The 23,544-nt window shown below is 42.7% G+C and overlaps 3 protein-coding genes across 4 annotated transcripts; 2 read left to right on the top strand and 1 right to left on the bottom strand.

Annotated features, from left to right (window-relative positions):
- The first annotated feature begins 1,008 nt into the window (after positions 1-1,008).
- Positions 1,009-9,389, top strand: vps51 (VPS51 subunit of GARP complex). The gene is made up of 11 exons (XM_061248767.1): positions 1,009-1,351; positions 1,699-1,828; positions 2,659-2,805; positions 3,178-3,397; positions 4,631-5,537; positions 5,987-6,202; positions 6,784-6,867; positions 7,289-7,423; positions 7,641-7,762; positions 8,053-8,140; positions 8,627-9,389. The coding sequence occupies exons 1-11, from the start codon at positions 1,154-1,156 to the stop codon at positions 8,885-8,887; spliced, it is 2,508 nt and encodes an 835-aa protein (XP_061104751.1). The 5' UTR covers positions 1,009-1,153; the 3' UTR covers positions 8,888-9,389.
- Positions 9,390-11,093: 1,704 nt separating this feature from the next.
- tm7sf2 (transmembrane 7 superfamily member 2) lies at positions 11,094-18,131 on the top strand. Its single transcript, XM_061249077.1, has 11 exons — positions 11,094-11,176; positions 12,122-12,191; positions 12,419-12,615; positions 12,854-12,908; positions 13,093-13,287; positions 13,883-13,986; positions 15,227-15,346; positions 15,619-15,787; positions 15,916-15,996; positions 16,361-16,483; positions 16,594-18,131. Exons 2-11 carry the CDS (start codon positions 12,131-12,133, stop codon positions 16,752-16,754), a joined length of 1,266 nt encoding a protein of 421 aa, XP_061105061.1. The 5' UTR covers positions 11,094-11,176; positions 12,122-12,130; the 3' UTR covers positions 16,755-18,131.
- Positions 17,946-23,520, bottom strand: znhit2 (zinc finger, HIT-type containing 2). Of its 2 annotated transcripts, XM_061249074.1 has the most exons (3): positions 23,296-23,520; positions 20,607-22,332; positions 17,946-20,269 (listed from the first exon to the last, which is right to left on the bottom strand). In XM_061249074.1, exon 3 carries the CDS (start codon positions 20,189-20,191, stop codon positions 18,218-18,220), a length of 1,974 nt encoding a protein of 657 aa, XP_061105058.1. In that variant the 5' UTR covers positions 20,192-20,269; positions 20,607-22,332; positions 23,296-23,520; the 3' UTR covers positions 17,946-18,217. The 2 variants fall into 2 exon arrangements, with proteins under 2 accessions (XP_061105058.1, XP_061105059.1); XM_061249075.1 differs by lacking the exon at positions 20,607-22,332.
- Positions 23,521-23,544: the final 24 nt, after the last annotated feature.

Below are 23,544 nucleotides of genomic sequence, written 5' to 3'. Positions count from 1 at the left end.
CTGTGTCCTGATTTTCCTTCTGCATGGCAATTAGAATACCTCCTGTAGATTATTATTTTCATTTCAAAGTTAGGAAATGATTTATATATTCTCAGAAGTTGTCTGTGCCTTCATTTTCAAGTGAGCATAAAAGGTTGGTTCACAGCTGATACCATTTTTTGGTGCCGTTTTGTGTCGCTGACTCATTTTCTCTTTACATTGTCATTCTATACTCTCCACTATTATATATATTTTATGTATTTATTTTTACTAATTTATCAAAAGTAATCAATTGACATTCCTGGGGATTTTTTCAAGTCCGATGATGTTGAAAAAATGGTAAATGTTTTCTCAAGAGAACAGCTGATGTGTTGTTACCTACCACACTCATGTCACATATCCAGAGCAGATATTCAAGGTTTGATCCTCAAAAAAAAAAAAGTGCAATGAATAAATCCTGTTTATAAACTTCCTTTTTCACAGTGGAACACAGAATTGGGTTAAGTGTCTGCTATGAAGAGTGCGTTCTGGATACAGTACTGCAAGTGTATCATTATTTTGTGCATTTGTTGCATTAATGCATGAATATCTCTAATCGAAACGCAAACCAAATATTATTTAATGTTCTGCAAAAAGGAATTGGCAGGCTGGCCAGTATAGGATCATGTTCTTACTGACAATTTGACCAACTACAGTTTCTTTTCAAAAACAAGGCTGATTATTTAATTTTATGTTGTGTAATTATATAATATAATTTATACATTTATTTGTGAATGTCATGCCGCTCAGTTTCACTCAGGATGGCTTCACCCCATTCTGCTCACTAACTAAGCTGATCGAGAATTCACGCAGGTGACAGAACGGCTTTGACTCCTGCAGTTGAGCATACAGTATATAGTTTTGACATTATTGTCTATCACTGCTTGAACATAACTGTCCGTGGCCTTTAATTGTCCGTGGTCTTTAGTTTCTTAAATTTAAAAAACAGTCGAGTTCCGGAATGGTCCTGCCAAGTCGTCATTCCAATTTTGCGGATGTATTCGAGGCATTACGGTAAATTTGTTTCAACCGAACTTGGTTTTCCGTATTGCAGTGTTTGCACCGGTTTTCACATACATTTGGTCCCTCCGTCGGTTTACCTGGCTTCCAGCATTCTCCGGATTATTAGTTCGAAATGGATGCGGACATCAGTGACTCCGCTGCCGGTAGTGTGAGCCCACCGGACTCGGATCCGGCGCGTAAGCGAAGGGCCCACGGTATGCTGAAGCTTTATTACGGGTTGAACGAAGAAGGGAAGCCCGATGAGAAGGAATCATTGGATCCTTGTGACATAAACGGGCCGCATTTCGATCCGGAGGTGTTCTTGAACAAGGTAAACAAAACGCAAAGCAGGAATTTGTCATATTTCCCCCCTAGTTAAATATGTTGTCTGTCGAGCAGATGCGCCAGCACTAAGCGACGACTTGGCCTTGCGAAACTGTCTAGTGTTGTTGCTAATGTTGTTAGCCAGCTAGCTGTGTCAGGCTGGCTGTATCCAGGTAGCCTACTCTATTGTCATCCATTAACGTAGTTGACACTAAGCAATAATTCATTGATCATAACGTGCAATGATAGTCACTCACACCTATTTAACTATCTGTTCAAGAGAAGCAAAAATGGGAATCTTACAGCTTTTTATCTGACGGTACTAATGCATTGTACATTGTGTTTGGGTTCCAGTTGAGGAAGGAGTGCTCCTTAGCAGAGCTGATGGACCAGGAAAGCTGTATGGTGAAGCAGATTCGCGCTCTGGACAGTGACATGCAGACGCTAGTCTATGAGAATTACAACAAGTTCATATCTGCCACAGGTCTGTGTGGGTGATGGGGCATAAGGAAAGGTGTGTGTGTGTGTGCAGTGAAGAAGCAAGGGGTGTGGTGTAGTCTGGTGGGTGGGTGAGTGAGATTGAAACCCACTGACTAGGCTGCCTTGCATCCCCCCCTTCATTGTGTACATACATTGTTATTGAAACTATTGAAACCTTCATTTTCATGTAGCAGCCTAAATTACAGTTCCTCCTTTGGCACCGCACCTTTACTTATTGCAGTGCTGATACCCTTTTTAATTTAGATGTTTTTTTTTTGGTTTTAAAAAAAATAATGATCTCATACATGGTTCAACACTTTATTTAGTGAGCACTTTATTAGGTATTATTTATTACTTACTTATTTTTTAGACCTCTACTGCTGTTGCCGCCTATCCACTTCGAATTATGATGCGTTGTGTGTTCAGAGATGCCCTTCTGCATACCACTGTTGTAATGTATGGTTATTTGCGTTACTGTCACCTTCCTGTCAGCTTTGGCCATTCTCCTCTGACATCTCTCATTAACAAGGCGAGATACTCAAACCACCCTGTTTGCCACCAACAATAATTCCACAGTCAAAGTAACTTAGATCAAATTTTTTCCCCATTCTGATGGTTGATGTGAACATTAACTGAAGACCCGTATTTACATAATTGTATGCATTGCACTGCTGCCACACAATTGGCTGATTTCATGATCGCATGAATAAGTAGGTGTAGTAAAGTAAAAATATTCCTAATAAAGTGCTCGGCAAGTGTATAATCTGCTTAATGGCATTATATGGAAAAAAAGAAAAAACAGAATTGTAAATTGTCTATCTCCATTTCCATTAGACACAATAAGGAAGATGAAGAATGACTTCAAGAAGATGGAGGATGAGATGGACTGCTTGTCCACCAACATGTCCGCTATCACTGAGTTCAGTGCATGTATCAGTGGCACTCTACAGGACCAGCACACACAGATTACCAAGCTATCAGGTACTGCATCAATGCAGAAAAGCCCCAAAGACTGTTCTATATATCTCTCCCCCTCCAAACCGCTAGACTGCAAATTCAATGTGATAAGAACAGTGATAAGAAGTGTAATGGCTAGCTGAAGAGAATAGGGCCCAGTGAATATATTAAAATAACATTATTATTTAATAATACTGTGTCTCGCATGCAATTCTGTTGGCACAACACAAAACCTTGAGCTCCTGGAGACACCACTTCATTGTCACCTCATAAGCATTGACCATATCCTTCTGGCGGCGGGCGCTGACTCCGCGCTTAATGTCTGCCTATCACACCGCGCGTCTCCTCACGTTCCCCCTTTTCTCCGGCTCTCCTCTTCACTCCCGCCTTTCCCAGGCGTCCACAGCCTTCTGCGGAAGCTGCAGTTCCTGTTTGAGCTGCCGGCGAGGCTGAACAAGTGCCTGGAGCTGCAGGCGTACGCCCAGGCGGTGGGCTCACACCGCCGCGCTCGCTGTGTGCTCCAGCAGTACAGCCACATGCCCTCCTTCCGCGGGATTCAGGACGACTGCCACGCCATCATGGACCAGCTGGCCCAGCAGCTGCGCCAGAAGTTCAGGTCAGAGGTCGGAGACCACGGGGCTGACTGTAGCAATATTTACTTAATTATTTGTTTTTCGGTCCCTAAAAACAATAGTAACAATGTGAAAAAATGTACCTAGAAAACAAGAAAAAAACAGCAATAAATCAACATATTAAGACAATAATGCAAGAAGGTATAGGCTGAAGCCTTAGCTTATTATACCTTTCCTTCTCACTGTATACAATTATATACACAAATTTTAAAAATTAGTAAAGGACTTCTTGCCTAGACAACTTCTCTGAGACTAGCCCAGAATGAGGAAAACTGGGGCAAACAGAACTTGGAACAAGTACACTTAAAAAAGTCCCAGTGGAGTCCTTTATTATTGTTTGATTGTCATTGTCAACTATGGAACACCTATATAGTCGTCTTTTACATAGATGGTTTGACAGAATGTCTGGCATTGTTTTTTGTACCATGGGAGTTTGTGCCAGTTATGAAAAGAGGCTGTTGGTGGTTTTAAGTCATAGTCATGCTGTGTACCAACTTCCACAAGTCATACGGTTATGGTTGAGCGGCCACTTTTCATTTAGCATATACACCGTGACACCTTATTTTGACATTGTGTTCTGCTGATCCCAATTATAGGCAAAGAGATTCTGACTTCTATGTCAGAACATAGATACAGTATAATCTGCTAAAGATTCTGCATATAACACTGATTCTGTTCAGATTGCTGACAACTGTGTTCTAACAATTTGGAGCTTGGAGGTTTGCATACTTACATTGTGGTGATGTACACTCACTGAGCACTTTATTATGTTTATTAGACTTTTTTTACTTATTGGTCTTCTGCTGCTGTAGCCTATATACTGCTGGCACCAACAATCACTCTACGGTCAAAGTCACTTCGATCACATTTCTTCCCCATTCTGATATTTGATCTGAAAAACATCCTCCACCTCTTGACCATGTCTGCATGCTTTTTATGCATTTAGTTGATTGGCTGATTAAATGTTTGCATTAACTAGTTGGTGTACCTAATAAAGTGCTCACTGAGTGTATATAGGGCATAGCATTATGATCAACTGGTGTCATGCCCAGGCAGTCTTAAACCTGGCTGCTTCTGACTAAATATATCATGATGGGTTCTGAGCCCACCTTTCTGCCTGAGTGATGTAATTCTAAAGCACTATGAGTAGAGTCCTTGTCAAACTCATTACACAGCCTGATGATTGCATTGCGCCTGTACAATGTGTGTGCCAGCAGGGATGGGGGTTCGAGCGCCAAGGACTTGTCCGATTGTGTGGAGCTCCTGCTGCAACTGGATGAACCTGCAGAGGAGCTCTGTGACAAATTCCTCAGCCATGCCCAGTCCAGACTGGAAGCTGACCTGCTGGGTCTGGAGGCTGAGCTCCGAGAGCCACTGTCTGCCTCTGTACCAGTAACATCAGTCGACCCTGCCAGTACTTCTGCCTCAAAACCAGCCGATGAAGCTCCAGCAGGGTCTCCCCCGTCCACTTTACTTTCCCCAACATCCAGGACTGACATTCTGGAATTCATTGACCGAGGATGCAATGAATTTGTAAGTAGCCTCTGCCTGGTTATCGCCTCTTATCAGGAACTGTTCGTCAACCGTCCACAAGAGGGCGACTTGGCCTCTAAAAACATCCCCCAGATGGCCAACGGCAAGCTCCACAGCTTCGTTGACGCGCTAGCTGCTCGGTACTTCGCCCTGGTGGAGCGCAGGATACAGGAGGAGAAAGGGGTGGGAGATAACTCTTTGCTCGTTCGGGCTTTGGACCGCTTCCATCGCAGGCTTCAGGCCGTGTCCAAACTGCTTCCGGGGTCTGGGGTTCCCAGCCAGGGAACCGAGATCGTGGTGCGGGCGGCCAGGGAGAGAATCAGGCAGTACTTGGCCGCCCTGCAGAGCTTCTACTTGGACAGCTTGACGGACGTGAGGCAGGCGTTGGCCGCTCCTCGGCTCTCCGTGGGCGGGGCGGGAGTTTCGGGCGCCGGGGGTCTTGGAGCAGCTGTGAAAGATGCGGCTCCCAGCCTCCCGGACCTGCTGGCTTCCCTGTCGGGATCCATTCTGAACCAGATCAAGTCGGTGCTGGCCTCGGTCCATCTCTTCACTGCAAAGGACATCACATTCTCTAATAAGCCTTACTTCAAGGTGAGAGTGGGTCACAAGTGTGCATGTTAAATGTCTGTGCCTGCCCCTGTTTATATTACAGTGGAAGGATTTTGGTGCCTTACGGTCAATTAGACTAAATGGGATTGTCTGTGGAGCAATGTGAGCTTAAGGGCCTTTGACCAAGGCCCAAGGGCCCAACAGCTGCACTGATTTTACTTTTTACTGTGGCTACACCAGGGCTTGAACCACCATCCTTCCGGGTCCCTGTCACATACTTTAGCCACTAGGCTACAGTCTGCCTCTGTGTCTGTTTGTATGTGTTTGTAGTGTTTCGACTGTAGGCGTGCACCTGTTTCTGCTTGTATGTGCGCTACTTTTTTGTGTTTGACTGTTGGTCTGCTCCTGTTTCTCTGTCTTATTTTCACTCCTGACTTGATGCTCCAGCTTCATATCCAGTCGTCACAGCTGACTCTCCCTCCTTCCCCCAGGGGGAGTTCTGCAGTGAGGGCGTGCGGGAGGGCCTGGTGGTGAGCTTCATAAAGTTTGTGTGCCAGTCGTCCCGGCAGTTCTGCGAGAGTGCCGGAGACCGGGGCGGCACCACGCCGCCTGCCCTCCTGCTGCTGCTCTCCCGGCTCTGCCTGGACTACGAGACCTCCACCATCTCCTACATCCTCACCCTCACCGACGAACAGTTCCTCGTGCAGGTAGGGTTGCTGGGAATTGGGTAGAGCTGGTTAGTGTTGTTACATTACATTTCATTTAGCAGATACTTTTACCCAAAGCGACGTACAAAAAACGCATACCGTGGTCATTGGGACAAACTACAGAACAGGTTGGATAAGGTACAATTCACATTGAAATAGTTGTACAGCCTTTAAGTCTAGTACACATGGTAAAAAATAAGCAGTCCATAAGTAATAAGGTCAGGAACTACAGTACCAAAATAAATACAAATGCAGTCCTATAGTAAACTACAAAGTACAACAAGGGGCTACAAGATTGAAACGGTGCAGAGGAGTCGAGGTACCGTGTGAAGAGATGAGTCTTCAGACTGCGGTGGAAAGTTCTTATAGGAATGGGGAGGTTGTTCCACCACTGGGGAGCTAGGGTGGAGAAGCTCCGCAGTTGGGATAAGCGAGAGGCTTTCACATGGCTGGCTGGATGTGCAACCGTTTGACCTCAGTTTTTCAATTTTAGATTGATTTGAAGGTATTTGGATATTAAGTTGGATCGTTTTATTAATCAACCTTTAAGTGCTCAGTGAAATGTACTTTTTTGTCTCCAGCACCACAGTCCCGTGACTGCAGTTACAGCACTTTGTTCGGAGGCCCGTGAGGCTGCACAGAAACTGCTGAATCACTATGTGAAGGTACTACACGCGCAATTTCTGCCACTCTTCCGTCAAATACATAATTGTTTTGGAATCAAATTGTGCTCAGTTGATCTTGCCCAGTGCAATTGAGCCATCCAGGAGAACCAGAAGGCGGGGTTTGCACTTTTTCGCAGTATTTCATAGATTCCAATACACCAGAGAAGCTCAGTAAAGCATAGAAAAGTATTTGAGTCTAATTAATTTGACCCAGGTCTGCTGGAAAGTTCTTCTAAACAAGACTAAAGATGCACTTTCACAGTCATGCTCTAGTTCATCTTAACCTTTAATTTTATTCTTTCATTTTATTAATGTCTATATGCTTGTCTTCTTATGGGATTTCTGTTCATGAGATACAGTGGTCTGAAGTTGATTTGAATGTGATTGTAAACTGTGAGTAATCTGTGTATGTGACGGGCAGGTCCAGGGGTTGATCATCTCCCAGATGTTGAGGAAGAGTGTGGAAACGCGAGACTGGGTCAACACAATCGAACCACGCAACGTGCGTGCAGTTATGAAGAGGGTGGTAGAGGACACCACCTCCATTGATGTACAGGTAAGTCTGCCAGGCATTACACAGGAAATCTGAACTGTACTTTTCACCAGACTTCGTCACAGCAACAGAATAACTGTGCAGAACGCCGCTTCTGACACCTTTATTTCACCTCACTTGCCAAGTGGTAACGGTCTCTCCCATTTCTATTCCCAAAGTGTGCATATCTATACTGCATTTCCAACCAGCAATTGTTCTGATTCCCTCTCCTCTCAATCAGGTAGGCTTCTTGTATGAGGAGGGCGTGAGGAAGGCCCATAGCAGTGACTCAAGCAAGAGGACCTTCTCTGTCTATAGCAGCTCCAGGCAGCAAGCCCGCTATGCTCCCAGTTATACACCAAGGTAAGCAACTTCAGATAGGAAGCATATTTTTCATATTTTTGACTACCTCTCGGCCTTCGTTCAAAATCCTTCCATTCCAACATTCATCAGAGTCCGATGTTGTGTCATTCATTACGTCTGGACAAGGCTGTGCAGTTGTGTGCCATTTGCCCAATGCTGCTTGGACCCTGTTAATTGCCACTTGTGGCTATATTTTTCTTAAGATATTTGCAGGGGTTTGACTGGAATGCTTAAAATTAGGTTTGTGTCTTTGTATCATTCCCATGCCTCCACTGATGTGTCTTTGACAGTGCTCCGATGGATACCAACCTGCTCAGTAACATTCATAAACTCTTCTCTGAGAGAATTGACATATTCAGCCCTGTGGAGTTCAACAAGGTGAGTTTAAGGCTGGAATGTGTGGCTAGATATATGTGGACAAGCTAGGCACCAACTATAGTGATTAGGTTATGTTATGAATTAAGATGCAAGCTACTTCACTTCAGAAATGTAATAATGTATTATCATAAAGGTATTTGTCAATAAAATGTATGTCTGTTTTCTGGTGTATTTTGTTGAGAACTGTATTTAAACCATCATGTGGTTACACATTCTGCACAAGGAACTGCATAGATCTGAGTATAAGAACGTCTACTCTCCTTTCATTACATTAACATTACATTAATGGCATTTGGCAGACGCTCTTATCCAGAGCGACGTACAACAAAGTTCATAGGGCATACCCATAACCAGGAATAAGTGCGCCAAAAGACCCTAGTGGGAAGTACAATTTCAACTGCTAACTCTACAACAAAGATAAGGACTAGGGCCTATCCAGCAGCATTGTGCCTTACATTCCTGCTCACAGACTGTATTTCTCCGTAGGTCTCGGTCCTCACAGGAATCATTAAAATCAGCCTGAAGACGTTCCTGGAGTGCGTGCGGCTGCGGACCTTTGGCCGCTACGGCCTGCAGCAGATCCAGGTGGACTGCCACTACCTGCAGATGTACCTGTGGCGCTTCGTATCCGACGAGAACCTGGTGCACTTCCTGCTGGACGAGATTGTGGGCAGCGCTGCCCACCGCTGCTTAGACCCCGCGCCCATGGAGCAGAGTGTCATTGAAGTGATCTGCGAAAGGGGTTAGGAGCAGGACTGGGGGGTGTAGACTGAGCTTTGGCCACCCAAGGGGTGACGATAGGAAGGGAAAGAAGGAGGCCTCTGATGATTCGGGTAACTTTCTTGAGTTTAGACTGATTACTTTTAGAAAAGTTCAGGTTACTGGGGGTTACAGGGCTGTAGTTGAAGAGGACCAATCCTGAAGTAAGGACCAGGAAATTGACATTGGGGGGGGAGGGGAGGAGGAGGATGGTCAGAAATGATCACTGTAGACACTAAGGTCTGTAATGTCATTTTGGGCAAAGCTAACAGCGATAGTTTGGGTGGGGTTGGGCTTTGTCAAATTTAGTCAAAAAATATATTTATGTCCACCAATGGTAATTTAGTTATCTCCAGGACGTCAATACATCTTAACCAAACCAAAAAAAATACAAGATACATTCATACATTTAAACTAATGACAGTTTGTTTTCTGTTTATTCACCCTCTTGAATAAATAAAAAAATAATATAAATATGATTGTACAACAATTGCATTGCTCTGGATCTGTCTGTATGATTGAATAAAAACATTGATTGTATTACTGATGAAATGTAGTTTACAGTGCAGTCCATAAGTATTTGGACAACGGTACAATTTCTGTTCCTTTTGCTTTATACTCCAGCACATTGAATTTGAAATTAAACAATTAATTTAATGTTAATTATGAATTCAAGGTGCTGACTTTCACCTTTCATTTCACGTCCATATCAGGTGATCTGTGTAGGAATTGCATCCCTTTTCATACATTCTCCCACCATTTTAGGGGACCATAGTTAATTGGACAGTTGCCTTCTCAGCTGTTTCTGATTAGTCTGGTGTATTCAATCGCTTGCTTAGTGCATGTATAAGAAAGCTTTCAGTATCTAGTCTTGGCTTTTGATTGCCTGTGGAGTCTTATTAGGACCAGAGTACCAATGAAAGTAACCAATGAGGCTGAGAAATAAAAAATTTGCCAAATAATCACGTTACCGAAACAAACTGTTTGGAACATTATGAAGAGAGCAACAGTTTTTGGTTGGCATCACTGCCTTGCTGTGGAATGAAGCACCGTCCAATGAGTTTTGAGGCATTTGATGGAACTTGAGTGGATGAGATGCTTCTGTACACTTCAGAATTAATTCTGCAGCAATGAGCAAGTGAGCAGCCATATATGCCCAAACTATATCACCCCCACCACCATGTTTCACACATAAGGGCGGGGAGCTTTGGTTCTTGGGAAGTTCCTTTTAGCCTCTGTACTTTGCGCTTTCCATCACTCTGATACAAGTCAATCTTATCTCATCTGTCCACAAACCCTTTTCCTAGATACTGAAAGCTTTGTTATAACTCTACTAAGGAAGCAATTAAATACACCAGACTAATCGCAAACAGCGGAGAAGACAACGGGCCAATTACTTTTGGTCCCTGAAAATTATGTGTAGAAATGAATGTAAATACCCTCAAATTAAAAGTGACCGTCTGCTCTTTAACCTCATATTCATTGTTTTATTTCAAATTTAATGTGCTGAGTACAGAGCCAAAAGAACAGAAATTGTACCACTGTCCAAATTCTTACAGTATTACTGTATTTATATTAGTTTAATTTCTCTCCAGATCTTATTTGCACCTTAGAACACACAAAGGTTGCAAAGAATACAGATTATTATTTTTGTTATGATTCACACATTCCCTAAAATCAATACCCTGCGGGTGAAGAGTCCCACCCAACTCAATAAAATGGTTAATGGTTTATAACACACAAGTGCATGAACGTTTGTCTCAATGGATGTAGTTTCTATGAGTGAAGAAATCTTAGGGTGAGAAATGTTTTAAGATACTGTATTTAGTAGGACTATGACAATATGTAGCATAGGTTATAAATGCCGTTTTTTAAATGCAGAATATTCATTATAAGGTGAACATATTCTTGTCCATTCTGCAAAATATTGTCAGGGACTTCCGGTCAGCGGCCTGATATCTGGGCTCTCAGTTTGGGAACTCCTGGCCCGCTTCCACCAGTTTGTGGATCTACCCCCGTACCTCCGGATTGTGGGTGTGTTTTAGACGTCATTCCACCTGTCATAGAGCCATCGTACAATAGTAATCAAGCTCAGCACGTCCCCTCCGCTTCATTGGTCCGAGACTCCCCTCTCCACAGTCAGAACATGACAATGTCCTGAACCGATTGGTTGAGCGATGTTATATGGGGCGGTACTGCGCACGCATGTCTTCGCTCTTCAGCGTTACCAGGGCTCCATGATTCAGGTGGAGTGGACGCCTGAATAATTTCGTCCTGGTAAGTATATAGTGCATCAGAAAATGATCTTAAAATATTATCTTCAAATTTAGAAACGTATAATTCTGTATTCACGTTTGGTGCAGACACGTTTGCAATCTCTCCATTTTATTGAATGAATGTATTCCTGTGAGCGACGGTGTTGGGATATTAAATATCCCTGAACACATATTCAGACATACACAACATCCATATGCATATCAGTGTGTAATAAATGTTTTTTTATATATATTTTGTTACGGTAGTTGTCTTAATTTGACCAGATGTTATGTTCATTGTCTGACTGAAGTGTTCTAGAAATTCTGAATTGTGTTTCGCATTGTCTATTGTACTCTTACATATTACCGGATTGGACGTTATGAAACAAAGCAGATTATTTTGCGTTTAACATAGTTTGAGTATGTTCACTCAGTTTCAATGGGAAATTTAGAGAAGATCTCGTGGTTTTTAGAGAAAAACTGAACGTTATGCATTTGTTCCGACATTGACAGAATCCTACATACCCCTTTGCTCGCGTCAGTGTACTCTAGCCTTAACTTTCTGCAGATTCATATACAATATTTGGGCAATTATGTTTTTTTTTTTTTTTTACTGTGATGCATATATGTTAACTGGGGTATTCTAAAACAGTATGTAATCATGAACAAAGTTTCATGATCATAAAGATCCATGCTTACTGTGGCCTGCTTGTAAATTCATTTACTGAACAGTTGAGATTCTTGTAATTTAGCAAAAGCATCCATAGACATAACTTATTATAGCATGGTTGTGATTCTGTTTATTTTGATATTTTGATATCATTGTATTGCTTTACAATATCAAAGACTAAACAAAGACAAATAAAAAAGAAGCAAACTAAATGTAACTGCCGGAATTCTACATCAGTATCTTTACACTAATTTCCCTCCATCCTCTCCATCTCTTCTGTTTCTTTGCCCGTCACAGAACACAGAGATGAAGCTTGATAAACAGAGATCCACACACACCACGGAGAGGGAATTCGGGGGGACCTTGGGTAAGAGGTGTGCGTGTGTGCATGCTTCGAAAGGGAAGGAAAATAAGATTACATGTTTAACTTTCTTTAGTATATCCATGTATCAGACATTATGTATTTTATCTCACTTCAAAGAGATCAGTGTTATTGACATTTTATCTATATTTCCCAATTCCTAAATTTTTCCTGACTGCTGAATTTTTTCCCCTCTCCTCCATTTTGTCCACGCTTCATCTGAACTTGTGCAGGTGCTACATGCATCCCTGTCTTTCTGCCTCTGACCGTGCTGTACCTGCTGAGTGTATGTCGCTCCCCGGAGGCCAGCGTGCTCCAGTGGCCCCCTCCGCTGCCCCACACATCCCAGCTTTGGCACCCGTCGGCCCCCATGCTGCTGCTTGGGTGGCTGGCCCTCCAGAGCTTTCTCTATATGCTGCCTGTGGGAAAGGTGAGAGAGCATGCTTTTTTAAATAACAGGTCATTGACAATTATTTATTCATGTGAATTGCATCATTGTATTGATTTCAATAATGTCTTCCATTTTGTACGGCACAATGAGCCCGACAACAAATAACATTATTATTATTATGAATATGATGATTACGATAATTACGATAAATATGATGATTATTATTATTTATTGTTCTTGTTGTTGATGTTGTTACCTGTGATGTGTCCATTGGCAGCTGGCTGAAGGGATGGTGTTGAGGGATGGATCCAGACTCAAGTACCCTATCAATGGTAAGAGTGAAGTTGGAATTACTGAAAAATTCATCACACCGATAAGGTCTAAATGAACACAAACACAATCTCATTAAGGGAGCTTAAGTAATTATGGACCTTACTATAACCATTCTTCTTCTCCTGAAACAGTACCCCTTTCATCTCACCCCGTTTATGTCTGTGTGTCTCTCACCTTCTCCAGGGTTCCACTCTTTCTGTATAACTGCCATAGTGTTGGCACTGACACTGTGGCTGAGGATGCCTCTTGGATACATCTTCGAGTTGTTGTTTCCCTTGGCAGTGTACTCCATGGGCCTCTCATTCCTGCTATCCCTCTACCTCTATCTGCGCTCATTCTGGGCCCCAAAACAAGCCCTCTCCTTGGGGGGAAACACAGGTGAGGAAGATGGCCTGCGAGAGGGTAAATGGTAAATGGCAGGCATTTATATAGCGCCTTTATCCAAAGCACTGTACAATTGATGCTTCTCATTCACCCATTCATACACACGCCAACGGGGATTGGCTGCCATGCAAGGCACCGACCAGCTCGTCAGGAGCATTTGGGGGTTAGGTGTCTTGCTCAGGGACACTTCAACACAGCCCGGGCGGGGATCGAACCGGCGACCCTCCGACTGCCAGACGACTGCTCTTACTGCCCGAGCCATGTCTGGTTTGAGGGACAGTCCGATACCAGTTCAGTCAATTCAGGAAATTATGGAACATTATGACCATTATGTGATTGCAGCTCACCAGACCATGAACCCGATGACCACCCTGTTAACTGTAATCATGTGAAATAGATTACTATCTTTGCATAGCATACACACTAGTTGTCCTCAGTTTGTGAATCACATAACCTTATAACCTTAAAATAGCTTGTCTGCTTAATGCTACTAAATGGTATAAAAAAGTATAAAAGATGTGTTATTACAATAATGATCAATTTCAGGCAATAGACAATGCTTATGTATATATCGTTGTATCTTTTTCAGGTAACCCCCTCTATGATTTCTTCATGGGGCGTGAACTTAACCCACGAATTGGAAGTTTTGACCTCAAATACTTCTGTGAGCTCCGGCCAGGTCTGATTGGTTGGGTGAGTATAAACGTGTAAAGAGGAAAATACCATTAGACTTTCATCAAAGTCCAAAATACCTTGCAGAAGAATGTAAATTGACCCCTTCCACCAATCATGTAGCCATGTGACACTTGATTACTTTGGGTGATATATGGACTGGTGTTTGCTCATTTGCTTCCCGGGTGCTACATTGCCGTTTTCTCTGATAAGATACCGTTAAATATTTTGGTAAATCACCAGATAGGGAAAGTATTTCATATGCAATTTGTAAAAGAAAAAGAAAATTACATATATGAATATGTAAAATCACATATTTTACAAAAAAGAAAACCGCAGCTGAAAAATCATCTATCATACTACCCTCTAAACCATGACAGACATTCACAAGGGGATACTTCTTGATCATCTTCATTATAATCATCCTGGTCACCATTATCAATATTATAATCACAACAACTGTGATATTCTAAGACTAATAACTTGTGTACAAATGATAAAATATGTCAAAAGTAAGCATGTTAACATGTTCAATAATGATAGATTAATACCCTTAATATTCTGAGTAAAATTATTGTTGTGAAGAATCCATTCTGGAGAAGGCTTAACTACCTGTGGACATTGTAAGGTACTCCCATTTAACCCTAAATGTATGCTTGGTAAGCAGTCACAAACTCTGCAGTGATGAGCCTGCTCTGTTGATTCACAGAAAATATTGTACTGCTTACCACCCATAAATTTAAGGTTGGAGACTCTTAATAACCATGTGTAGCCAGGAAGTTTGTCCCAATTAAAAAATATACTTCAATTAAAAAACATCCTTAATTTACACTGGTCTCTGAAATGCTGCTCAAGAACCTTTCCGTTTGGAGATTCAGCAGGACAGTGCCCCCAACATACTGTTCTTAGGAGGGCAACATTTAGCTGAGTGGTTAAATTGCCTTACTGGAATCCAGAAGGTTGGTGGTTCAAGCTCCGGTGTAGCTACGATAAGATCCATGCAGCTGTTGGGCCCTTGAGCAAGGCCCTTAACCCCACATTGCTCCAGGGGGGATTGTCCCCTGCTTAGCCAAATCAAGTGAAAGTCGCTTTGTATAAAAGTGTCAGCTAAAAATAACTTCTGTTACCTTGTCCTGTATTGCCTGAAAATATGTTTTCTGTTCATATGATTTATGTTGCTTTCATGTTATTTGGTTTTGTAGGAAAGCTCACAGATAAATATTTAAAGACTCCGATCTTCTACTTTACTTCTGCTTTTCAGGTTGTGATCAATCTGGCCATGTTGATGAAGGAGGTAGAGCTACGAGGATCCCCCTCCTTCGCCATGGTATTGGTCAATGTCTTCCAGCTGATTTATGTGACGGATGCGTTATGGAACGAGGTGAGCTGGAACTGAATGGGGACAGGGGACATCTTATGCATTCCATGTTATGTTTGTTCCATCTTGTTGGAGGTATTCTAAGAATGACTAAAGTGTTGGTTTAAAAAACAGAGTGGCTTGAAAGGTGGAGTATTTTAAACAGCAAGGAAGTGCACATGCGTGGTATTTACATTATTGTCCGGGGTTCATTTTGTCGTGCTTTTTGATGCTTGAATCAATACATTCCAAGAACAATTGCAAAACACACAAGTTTGCTTTTTTATGTATTGCAGGAGGCTGTGTTGACCACCATGGATATTGTTCATGATGGCTTTGGGTTCATGCTAGCATTTGGAGACCTGACCTGGGTTCCTTTCACCTACAGCCTGCAGTCCATCTTCTTGGTCATACACCCACAACCGCTGAGTACCATCGGAGGCATTAGCATCATCATACTCAATGGTAAAATAAGAGGAACAGTACAATCCGTTAAGATCAGTACTTTTATTTTAACTGTGTTCTAGTCTAGTCTAGTCTTTCTTGCATTTGATTGTTACCTGTAGTTTAAGCCTCCCTACCCGTCTTCCTAGGTGTGGGGTATTATATCTTCCGTAGGTCGAATTCCCAAAAGAACCAGTTTAGAAGAGACCCTACTCATCCCAGCGTGGCAGGTGAGTGGCACGGTCTACTCTTATGCATGTGGTTATTCCTTAACTTTTTATCACTAATGACTTTTAGTTGAGTTATCAATTTTTGCCCTATATTCCACCACCCTCTTAAATGCTGTCTTGTTTTATTTGACCCCTGCCCCACTTCATTTCAGTTGCATTGATAAAGCTAACAGCCCTAGCACAAGCAATGTTTCGTATACAACACGTTATTATTGTGCAATCTAAACATTCAGAACCGGTATTGATCTTAAATGAGAACTGATGGCTATTGCTTAATCCCTGCATAATGTCACTAAATATTTCATTTATTGAGCATTTTCACTCAACTCTATCCCTTACTTTAACTACTATCTCCCTCTTGCAGGCCTAGAGACCATTGCCACGGCAACAGGGAAGCGCCTCTTAGTGTCTGGCTGGTGGGGGCTTGTCCGTCACCCGAATTACCTCGGGGACCTGCTAATGGCCACTGCCTGGTCCCTACCCTGTGGTAAGCAAGGAATTGAACTTTGTGTAATCTGGGTGTGCAAAACACTAGAGTTTTCATACACTGTTTGCTCGCGGTGAGCAAGTTAGTGACCCTCTCTTCCTTTTTTGCAGGTGTGTCCCACCTCCTACCCTATTTCTACATTATTTATTTCTCCGTCCTGCTGATTCACCGGGAGGCTCGGGATGAGAGGCAGTGCAGGCGCAAATACGGGCTGGCCTGGGACACATACTGCCGAAGAGTGCCCTACAGGATCATCCCCTACATCTACTGAGTCCCAAAATGGCTGCTGCTGGTCTGAGAGGACGGGTCACAGCCTTCTCTCATCTTCCACGTGGATAGGCAACAACATTCTGTGAAGTACATGTGCTGAACCTGACTGGACTGAATCAAAGCGCTGGGATTCACTTTGTGCAGTGTTGCTTTCGAACAATACTGCTGCTTGGATCATTAATTCGCTCCCAGAAAGTTTTTAATGCTAAAGATAAGAAATGAGGGTCAAAGGTGACGGGTTGGTTGCCTTAAGGCTGAATTATTGCAGCATACATTACATTATTGGCATTTGGCAGACTCTCGTATCCAGAGGGACGAACAGTTGATTAGACTAAGCAGGAGACAATCCTCCCCTGAAGCAATGCAGGGTCAAGGGCCTTGCTCAAGGGCCCCAACGGCTGTGCGGATCTTACTGTGGCCACACCGGGATTAGAACCACTAACCTTGCGTGTCCCAGTCATTTACCTTAACCACTACGCTACCGGCTGCCCACCAATGGGCATTAGTGCGCACCAACAGGTGACCATAACTTCAGTGACTGTGCTATCCAACATGCCTCTCATGTTAATAGACTGGCCAATTGTGCTGTTCCATTGTGTGTGGGATTCCCCAAACTTGTTTTGAATAGAACTAAACCAACTTCAACTAAACTAACCTTGGAAAGAATAAATGGAAAAAAATAGATATACCCCCAGCCTTCAAACCACCAAGGGCCTTGTTTATAAAATCATCTTACGATCAAATTGTATGTTAAAAAGTGGCTCATGCAGAAGTACCATAACAACTCACATGAAGAGCGCAAGAATCATGACAACTCCCAGGTGTATTTTAAGACATCTTACAGCATGCTACATGAGAAAGCTATTATCCAATCATGGTTTCACTAGCATTACTGGAGTTAAAATTGTTGTTTTATCACTGGTGCGTAAGACAAAGATATGTCACTTCAAACTGACATAGGCAGCTTTTTTCTTGTCTCTTTTTGTAAATGAAGCATAACCTTGAGGAATTATCTTAACATTATGTTTAAGTTTAAATGCAGGAACATTTTCATAAGTGAGGCCCGAGGACTGTATAAATAACGCATGTTAGATATGTACAGTTCAAGTTAGCTAGACATCATTTGATTACCAAAAGAAAGGGAAGACAATGCACTGATCATCATTTTCCTACGGACATTTACCAGGAGACCTTTTTCTACCAGTTCACTGTTTGCATTTTAATGTACAGTCTTTTTAGATGTAAATTACATTTGTTACAAATGTTAAAAACTTATCTGGGATATGTAAATACATCATCAGACAAACTGGAAAAGTTTACATCTAAAGATGACTTTTACAAAAATGTACATGAAATAAAATGGCCAATTTAAATGTAATGTTTCTGCTTTTCAGACACTTTCTTTTAGAGATTCAAATTGCTCTACAACCTCCTAAAGAAACAACCCAAGTTAATCAACCACGCTCAGTCCATCTCTTCAATCAGTTTCCCTTTCCCTCTTCCTCTCCCTTTCTTCCAGCTTTCCTCTACTACTTTTTTCTCTTTATCTAAACACTTCCTCTCCTTCGCCATCTTCATGTGTTCCCTCCATACACACCCAGCCAAAAGTCTCACTGCTGGACCACTGTCTTTTACCCAAGACTGCAAGAACTCACATTTCTTGCCCGCTAAGAAATATTTCCGCCTGGTTTCTCTTCCATCACCCTCCTTGGGCAGGGCCCCTCTGGCCTGGCTTAAAACTGCCTGAAGTTGGGACAGGGCAGCCAGTGTATATCCCACAGTGTCCTGCTTACTCTTCCCAGCCAGAATGTGAGCAATTGCTTCTACAGCTCTGGTCTGGGCATCTGGGTCTCCTGGGGCAAAACAGCCAATCTCCATTGCCAACCTGGTACCAGCTTCAACGGCTTCCTGCAAGGAGCTGAAAACCCTGTTGGAGCTCAGAGACTCGGATATAGCCAGCACCACCTGGCAGAACTCCTGGATCATGTCCAGTTCCGAGAGGTCTCCATTGAAGAGGGAAAGGGAAGTGGTGTAGCCATAGAGCACGTTGACCAGGCTGTATCGCACCAATGGGGACGCCTGCGATGAGAGGGTGTTGAGGGGTAGGATCTTTCTATTCACCCGGGGCACCAATGAGCTTGGGCTCTTGCTCTTGCCCTTGCTCTCTGTCCTTGGTGGCTTCATTCTCTTCTGGTGTCCCTGCTGCATCTGGGATGTTGTCTCTTTTTCACATGGTCCCGTTCCATTTCCCTCTCCCCCTCCGCTCCCATCTTCCTCATTCCCATGCACCGCAATACTGCTTTCAGTTCTGTTCTCTCCCGATTTCCCCCTCTCACTTTTACCATGCATACGTCCCCTTTCCTCTTCTACTTCTCTCACCCGTTTCCTGTCCCTCTCTTTTAAACCTCCCTCTTCTCCTTGCTCCTCCCTCTCAGTGTTTACTCCCTCTCCAGACCTGCTCCGTCCCTCTGGACTGTCTCTATCGCTCTCCTTCCAGGTGGCCACCTGTTCCTCTCCCTCACGCTCTTCCTCCAACAGCTCTATCAGAGCACCTTCCCCTCCCTCATGCCTCTCCCACCAGGGGCTCCACAGGGGCACCAGCCCACCCACTGCACCATCCTTTACAAGCCCCTCAAACCTCTCCTTGTCCTGCTGTGGCAACAGTGCCCAGAGCTGCTCTTCAGGCATACTTTCCATGTCAAGCCCTGAAAATCGCTGTGCCAAGTCCTGTTCCTCCAGCTCTTCGGTGTCTCTGTGACATGCTACAGTCTCATTTATCGGTCTCCTCTCTCCCTCCTTCTCTCCAATCTCCTTGAGTTTCTTTAATATGTCTTCTACCTCCCCTGTGTCTCCTGCTCCTGTTGACTGGATCTCTGCCAGCCTTGAAAGCAGAACCAAAACTTCTCCATTTACCAGAGCCCCATCCTCTTCCCCCTCCTCCATCCCTTGAAACACCTCTGCTGTCCCTCCTTTTCTCTCCCCATCCCTGCTCAACCTCAACAGTATTTCCTGCATCTTCCTCTTCCCCTCCTCCTCTGTTTCCCCCATCCCTCTCAGCTCCTCAATCACAGACTCCTTGTAGAACTCTTCAGAGCAAACGGAATGAGCTGAACTACGATAGCAGGCCAAACCACAATACAGCACGTTGCATCGTGGGCAGGTGTAGAAAGGAGGTTTGGATAAGCACAATCCACATACCCTGCCTTCTTTTCTCAAACCCATGCCCCCCTCTTCTTTCTCCTCTCTCCTTCCAGCTGGGGCTAGGAGTTCATCCTGGACTGCAACTCCTCTCCCAGGCAGTTTAATCCCATCTACAGTAAGGATTTCAGGCTCATTATCATTTTCTTCTTTGAGATAGTGCTGTTCATCTCTTGGTCCAATGTCAGTCAAGAGTGTCCTCACACATGCAGGGATTTTGTGTCTCAGTATTGGGTTCATGACACACCAATTTCTTGCCAAAGCTATTCAGCCAGATGGTTCAAATGCAACTGTGGCAGTGCGTCTCAATGGTGCTTCCTTTATCAGAGGAGCAAAAGTGAGAAAACGTGTTAGTTATGTGATTTAATATCTGCATACAATTGAACGAATACACAACAAAATACAAACATGGCTGTAAGCATGTGTAAAATCCATACTACTTTGAAATACAAATTCAAAATTCATAATATGGTAATTAAACAGATAGCTTCATTACAAGTAACACACGCATATATCAGTCAATAACTAAAGGCATAGTCTAAATAAAAAAATTTTTAAAAGCTCAATGTATACGTTAGCTAAGAGCAGGCGTAGCATTCGCTAAAACTACACTAAAGCTAAGATCAGCGTTAGCACTGAACTTGTATTATCTTACCTTGTTAGCCTAGGCAGTGATGTAATTAATTGCAAACTAGATTGCTGTAACGTTATACGTGCTTCTCGCTGCCTATTAAAATGGTCGGGTACTAGCTAAACCAAACTTGGCATTGATAGCAAACACGTCAAAATACGTGTCGTAAATCATAAACCGTTTAATACATAATACATTTTATCCATGTAATCAAATTACAGCGACAAATATAATGCACGTGTATTAGACATTCATGTGAATTCTGCCACCCAAAGCACTCGCGAATGTTTCAGTGGCTGACTGGCTGTCGCAGAATAATGACGAAATTGGAACGCCGCCGAAGGTTGTCTTTTAAATAAATGCACCGCGCTGCGCACGTCAAATTGCATAATTATAACCAGTAGCTTTGTACGCAAAATATTTTTGCTTTACTCGAATTAATCAGTGCACACGTTTTGAACTGAACAACGTTTGATACTAGCCTATTATTGTACATCATACATTATTTCGCAATATACACTCAGTGAGCACTTTATTAGGTATTTATTAGACTTAGTTTTTAGACTCATTGGTCTCATTGTAGCCCATCCACTTAGAGGTTTGACGCGTTGTGTGTTCAGAGATGCTCTTCTGAATACCATTGTTATAATGCGAGGTTATTTGCATTACTGTCAGCTTCCTGTCAGCTTCGACCAGTCTAGTCCTTCTCCTCTGACCTATTTTAATAACGCATTTCACCTGCAGAACTGCTGCTCACTGGATGTTTTTTTGTTTTTCCACACCATTCTCTGCAAACTCTAGAGACTGTTGTGTGTGAAAATTCCAGGAGAGCAGCTCCGAGATCTGACCACTCTGTCTGGCACCAACAATCATTCCATGGTCAAAGTCACTTAGATCACATTTATTCCCCATTCTGATATTTGGTCTGAAAAACAGCTGAACCTCTTGACCACATCTGCATGCTTTTATGCATTTAGTTGCTACCACATGATTGGCTGATTTGCATTAACAAGCTGGTGTACAGCCCTATTAGGAAATATAAGCTGTGTATTTTCATTAAAACATTAAAGTGACTAGTAAATAACCATACTTTATCACAGAGGGATGTATCCACTAAACACATCCACCACCAATATCTATACAAAGTAATGCAAACTATAATAACACACATTTCAAGTCAGTTTAGAAAATATTTAGAATTAGAATTTTTAGAAAATATTTTCTAAAATATGATTTATTTTAATTGTTTATATTGGTTGTAGCATACTATAATATGGTTCTTCAGATTAAGACCAGAAATGTATGCCCCCTGCATGGGACAAAAATGAGTTACTGGATCTTAAGAGGACATGTATGTAATGGATTGAGTATTAATCAAATATAAGAGTCAAAGTAAATAACTAGTTTCTGTAGGTCAGGAAGTTGGGGGTTCTGGATTTATGAAAACACAGCAAGATCATTCAGAGACATGAAAAACATTATGACTCATCACAAGATGCACTGAAAGTTTAATTCATCTTTCCATTGTGGCTGCTTATTGATTAGATGGCTCTTAGGAGAGAGGATGTCATAAGTCATCAATACATAAGTAATGTTGGACAGGTGTTTCTGTTTTTGACAGAGGGCTGATAGACGCAGGTCAGTTCAATGGGCTCATTTATGGAGTAGCACAATCCTCACAATCCTCACGCCTTCCTGGTTGCTTTGCCTACGGGGTCTGCAATCACCACAATTCCCCAAGCAGCCAGACCTGTCACCATGGAAAGGGAGTTTTAGCCACAGCACTTGAGTACATCTCAAAGGAAGGCATATAATACCCAAGCAAATATCACTTCATGCAAAGGAGCACATTAAAATGAACTGTAACAGCCGTACATTTGAGTGAACAAAATAATTGCATTGTTTTTATAACTTTTACAACAACAGACAAGTTGTAACAGGGCTATTAAACTGGTATCAGGGGGGAAATGCAGCCAGCTTTTTACATATTTTTAGGAAGAAATAAATAGTATTTTTTATATGCATCGAAATTGGTCTGCAACTGCATAATGTGACCTGACTATTTAGTCGATGCTCAGTCCACTGAGCAAAAACATTTAATTTATGGTCTGGAAAAAGAGTCTGATAAATTAGTCTGATAAATGCCTGATAATGATTGTTACGGGAGGCGACCACTGGCAACTGTTGGATTCGTATTACCTCATTGGAGCCATAGCAATATGTTAAACGTATTTGCTAATGTTCAGACAGAACAGTTAAGACACTTACAAGCAGCAAAGGAGATCTGAGCAACATTTCCGAAAGTGGTTTGTCCCCCTGCGCGCATCACTCTTCGGGCGGCGAGAAACACATATCCTCCTGATATGAGCAAACCACTACCAGTGATGATCCGACAGCTCCAACAATTCTTGAGCAAACGACCAGGTAGAGATTGTTGGACCGAGGGTGATGCAGACGTTTCCGAGGTTTGTCCGGATGGTGTCATTTTCACTGTAACATCGGCTAACGTCTGAAATCTTGATAGCCAATGCAAGTGTTCCCAATAGCCTGTTTAATTCATAACATCTTCCACTTATTTTAACAGTCCTTTCAGGAAGTCCAACGAAGTGATATTTTGAAGGAAGCTACGGATATTTCCTTTTTTGTGGCTAAAGTTAAATGTATCTGGCCTGCCACTTTAATAAAATCTCGAACACATTCATAGCTAACTTACCAGGTAGCTGCACGTTTTAATGTTGCTATTTGACCTTCTTCACCGGAAACGCGAGACAAATTCTGATATGTGGGTAGTCATAGGTCTAAAAGGGTAGGCCTGAGATTTTAACCGGAACTCTCCAAATTGCTACGAAGGGGGAAACCAACATGGACATATAAATGTCTATGGAAACCAAAGTCTCCAATGAGCTTAACTATCTCTGCTATTTCCTCCCGTGCCGGAAACAAGTGCAACTACCGTAAGTGG

The sequence above is a fragment of the Conger conger genome, chromosome 7 (assembly GCF_963514075.1).
Source record: "Conger conger chromosome 7, fConCon1.1, whole genome shotgun sequence".
Classification (NCBI taxonomy): Eukaryota; Metazoa; Chordata; class Actinopteri; order Anguilliformes; family Congridae; genus Conger; species Conger conger.
Note: the sequence above shows the minus strand (reverse complement) of the source record. Positions and strands in the feature narration are given on the sequence as shown.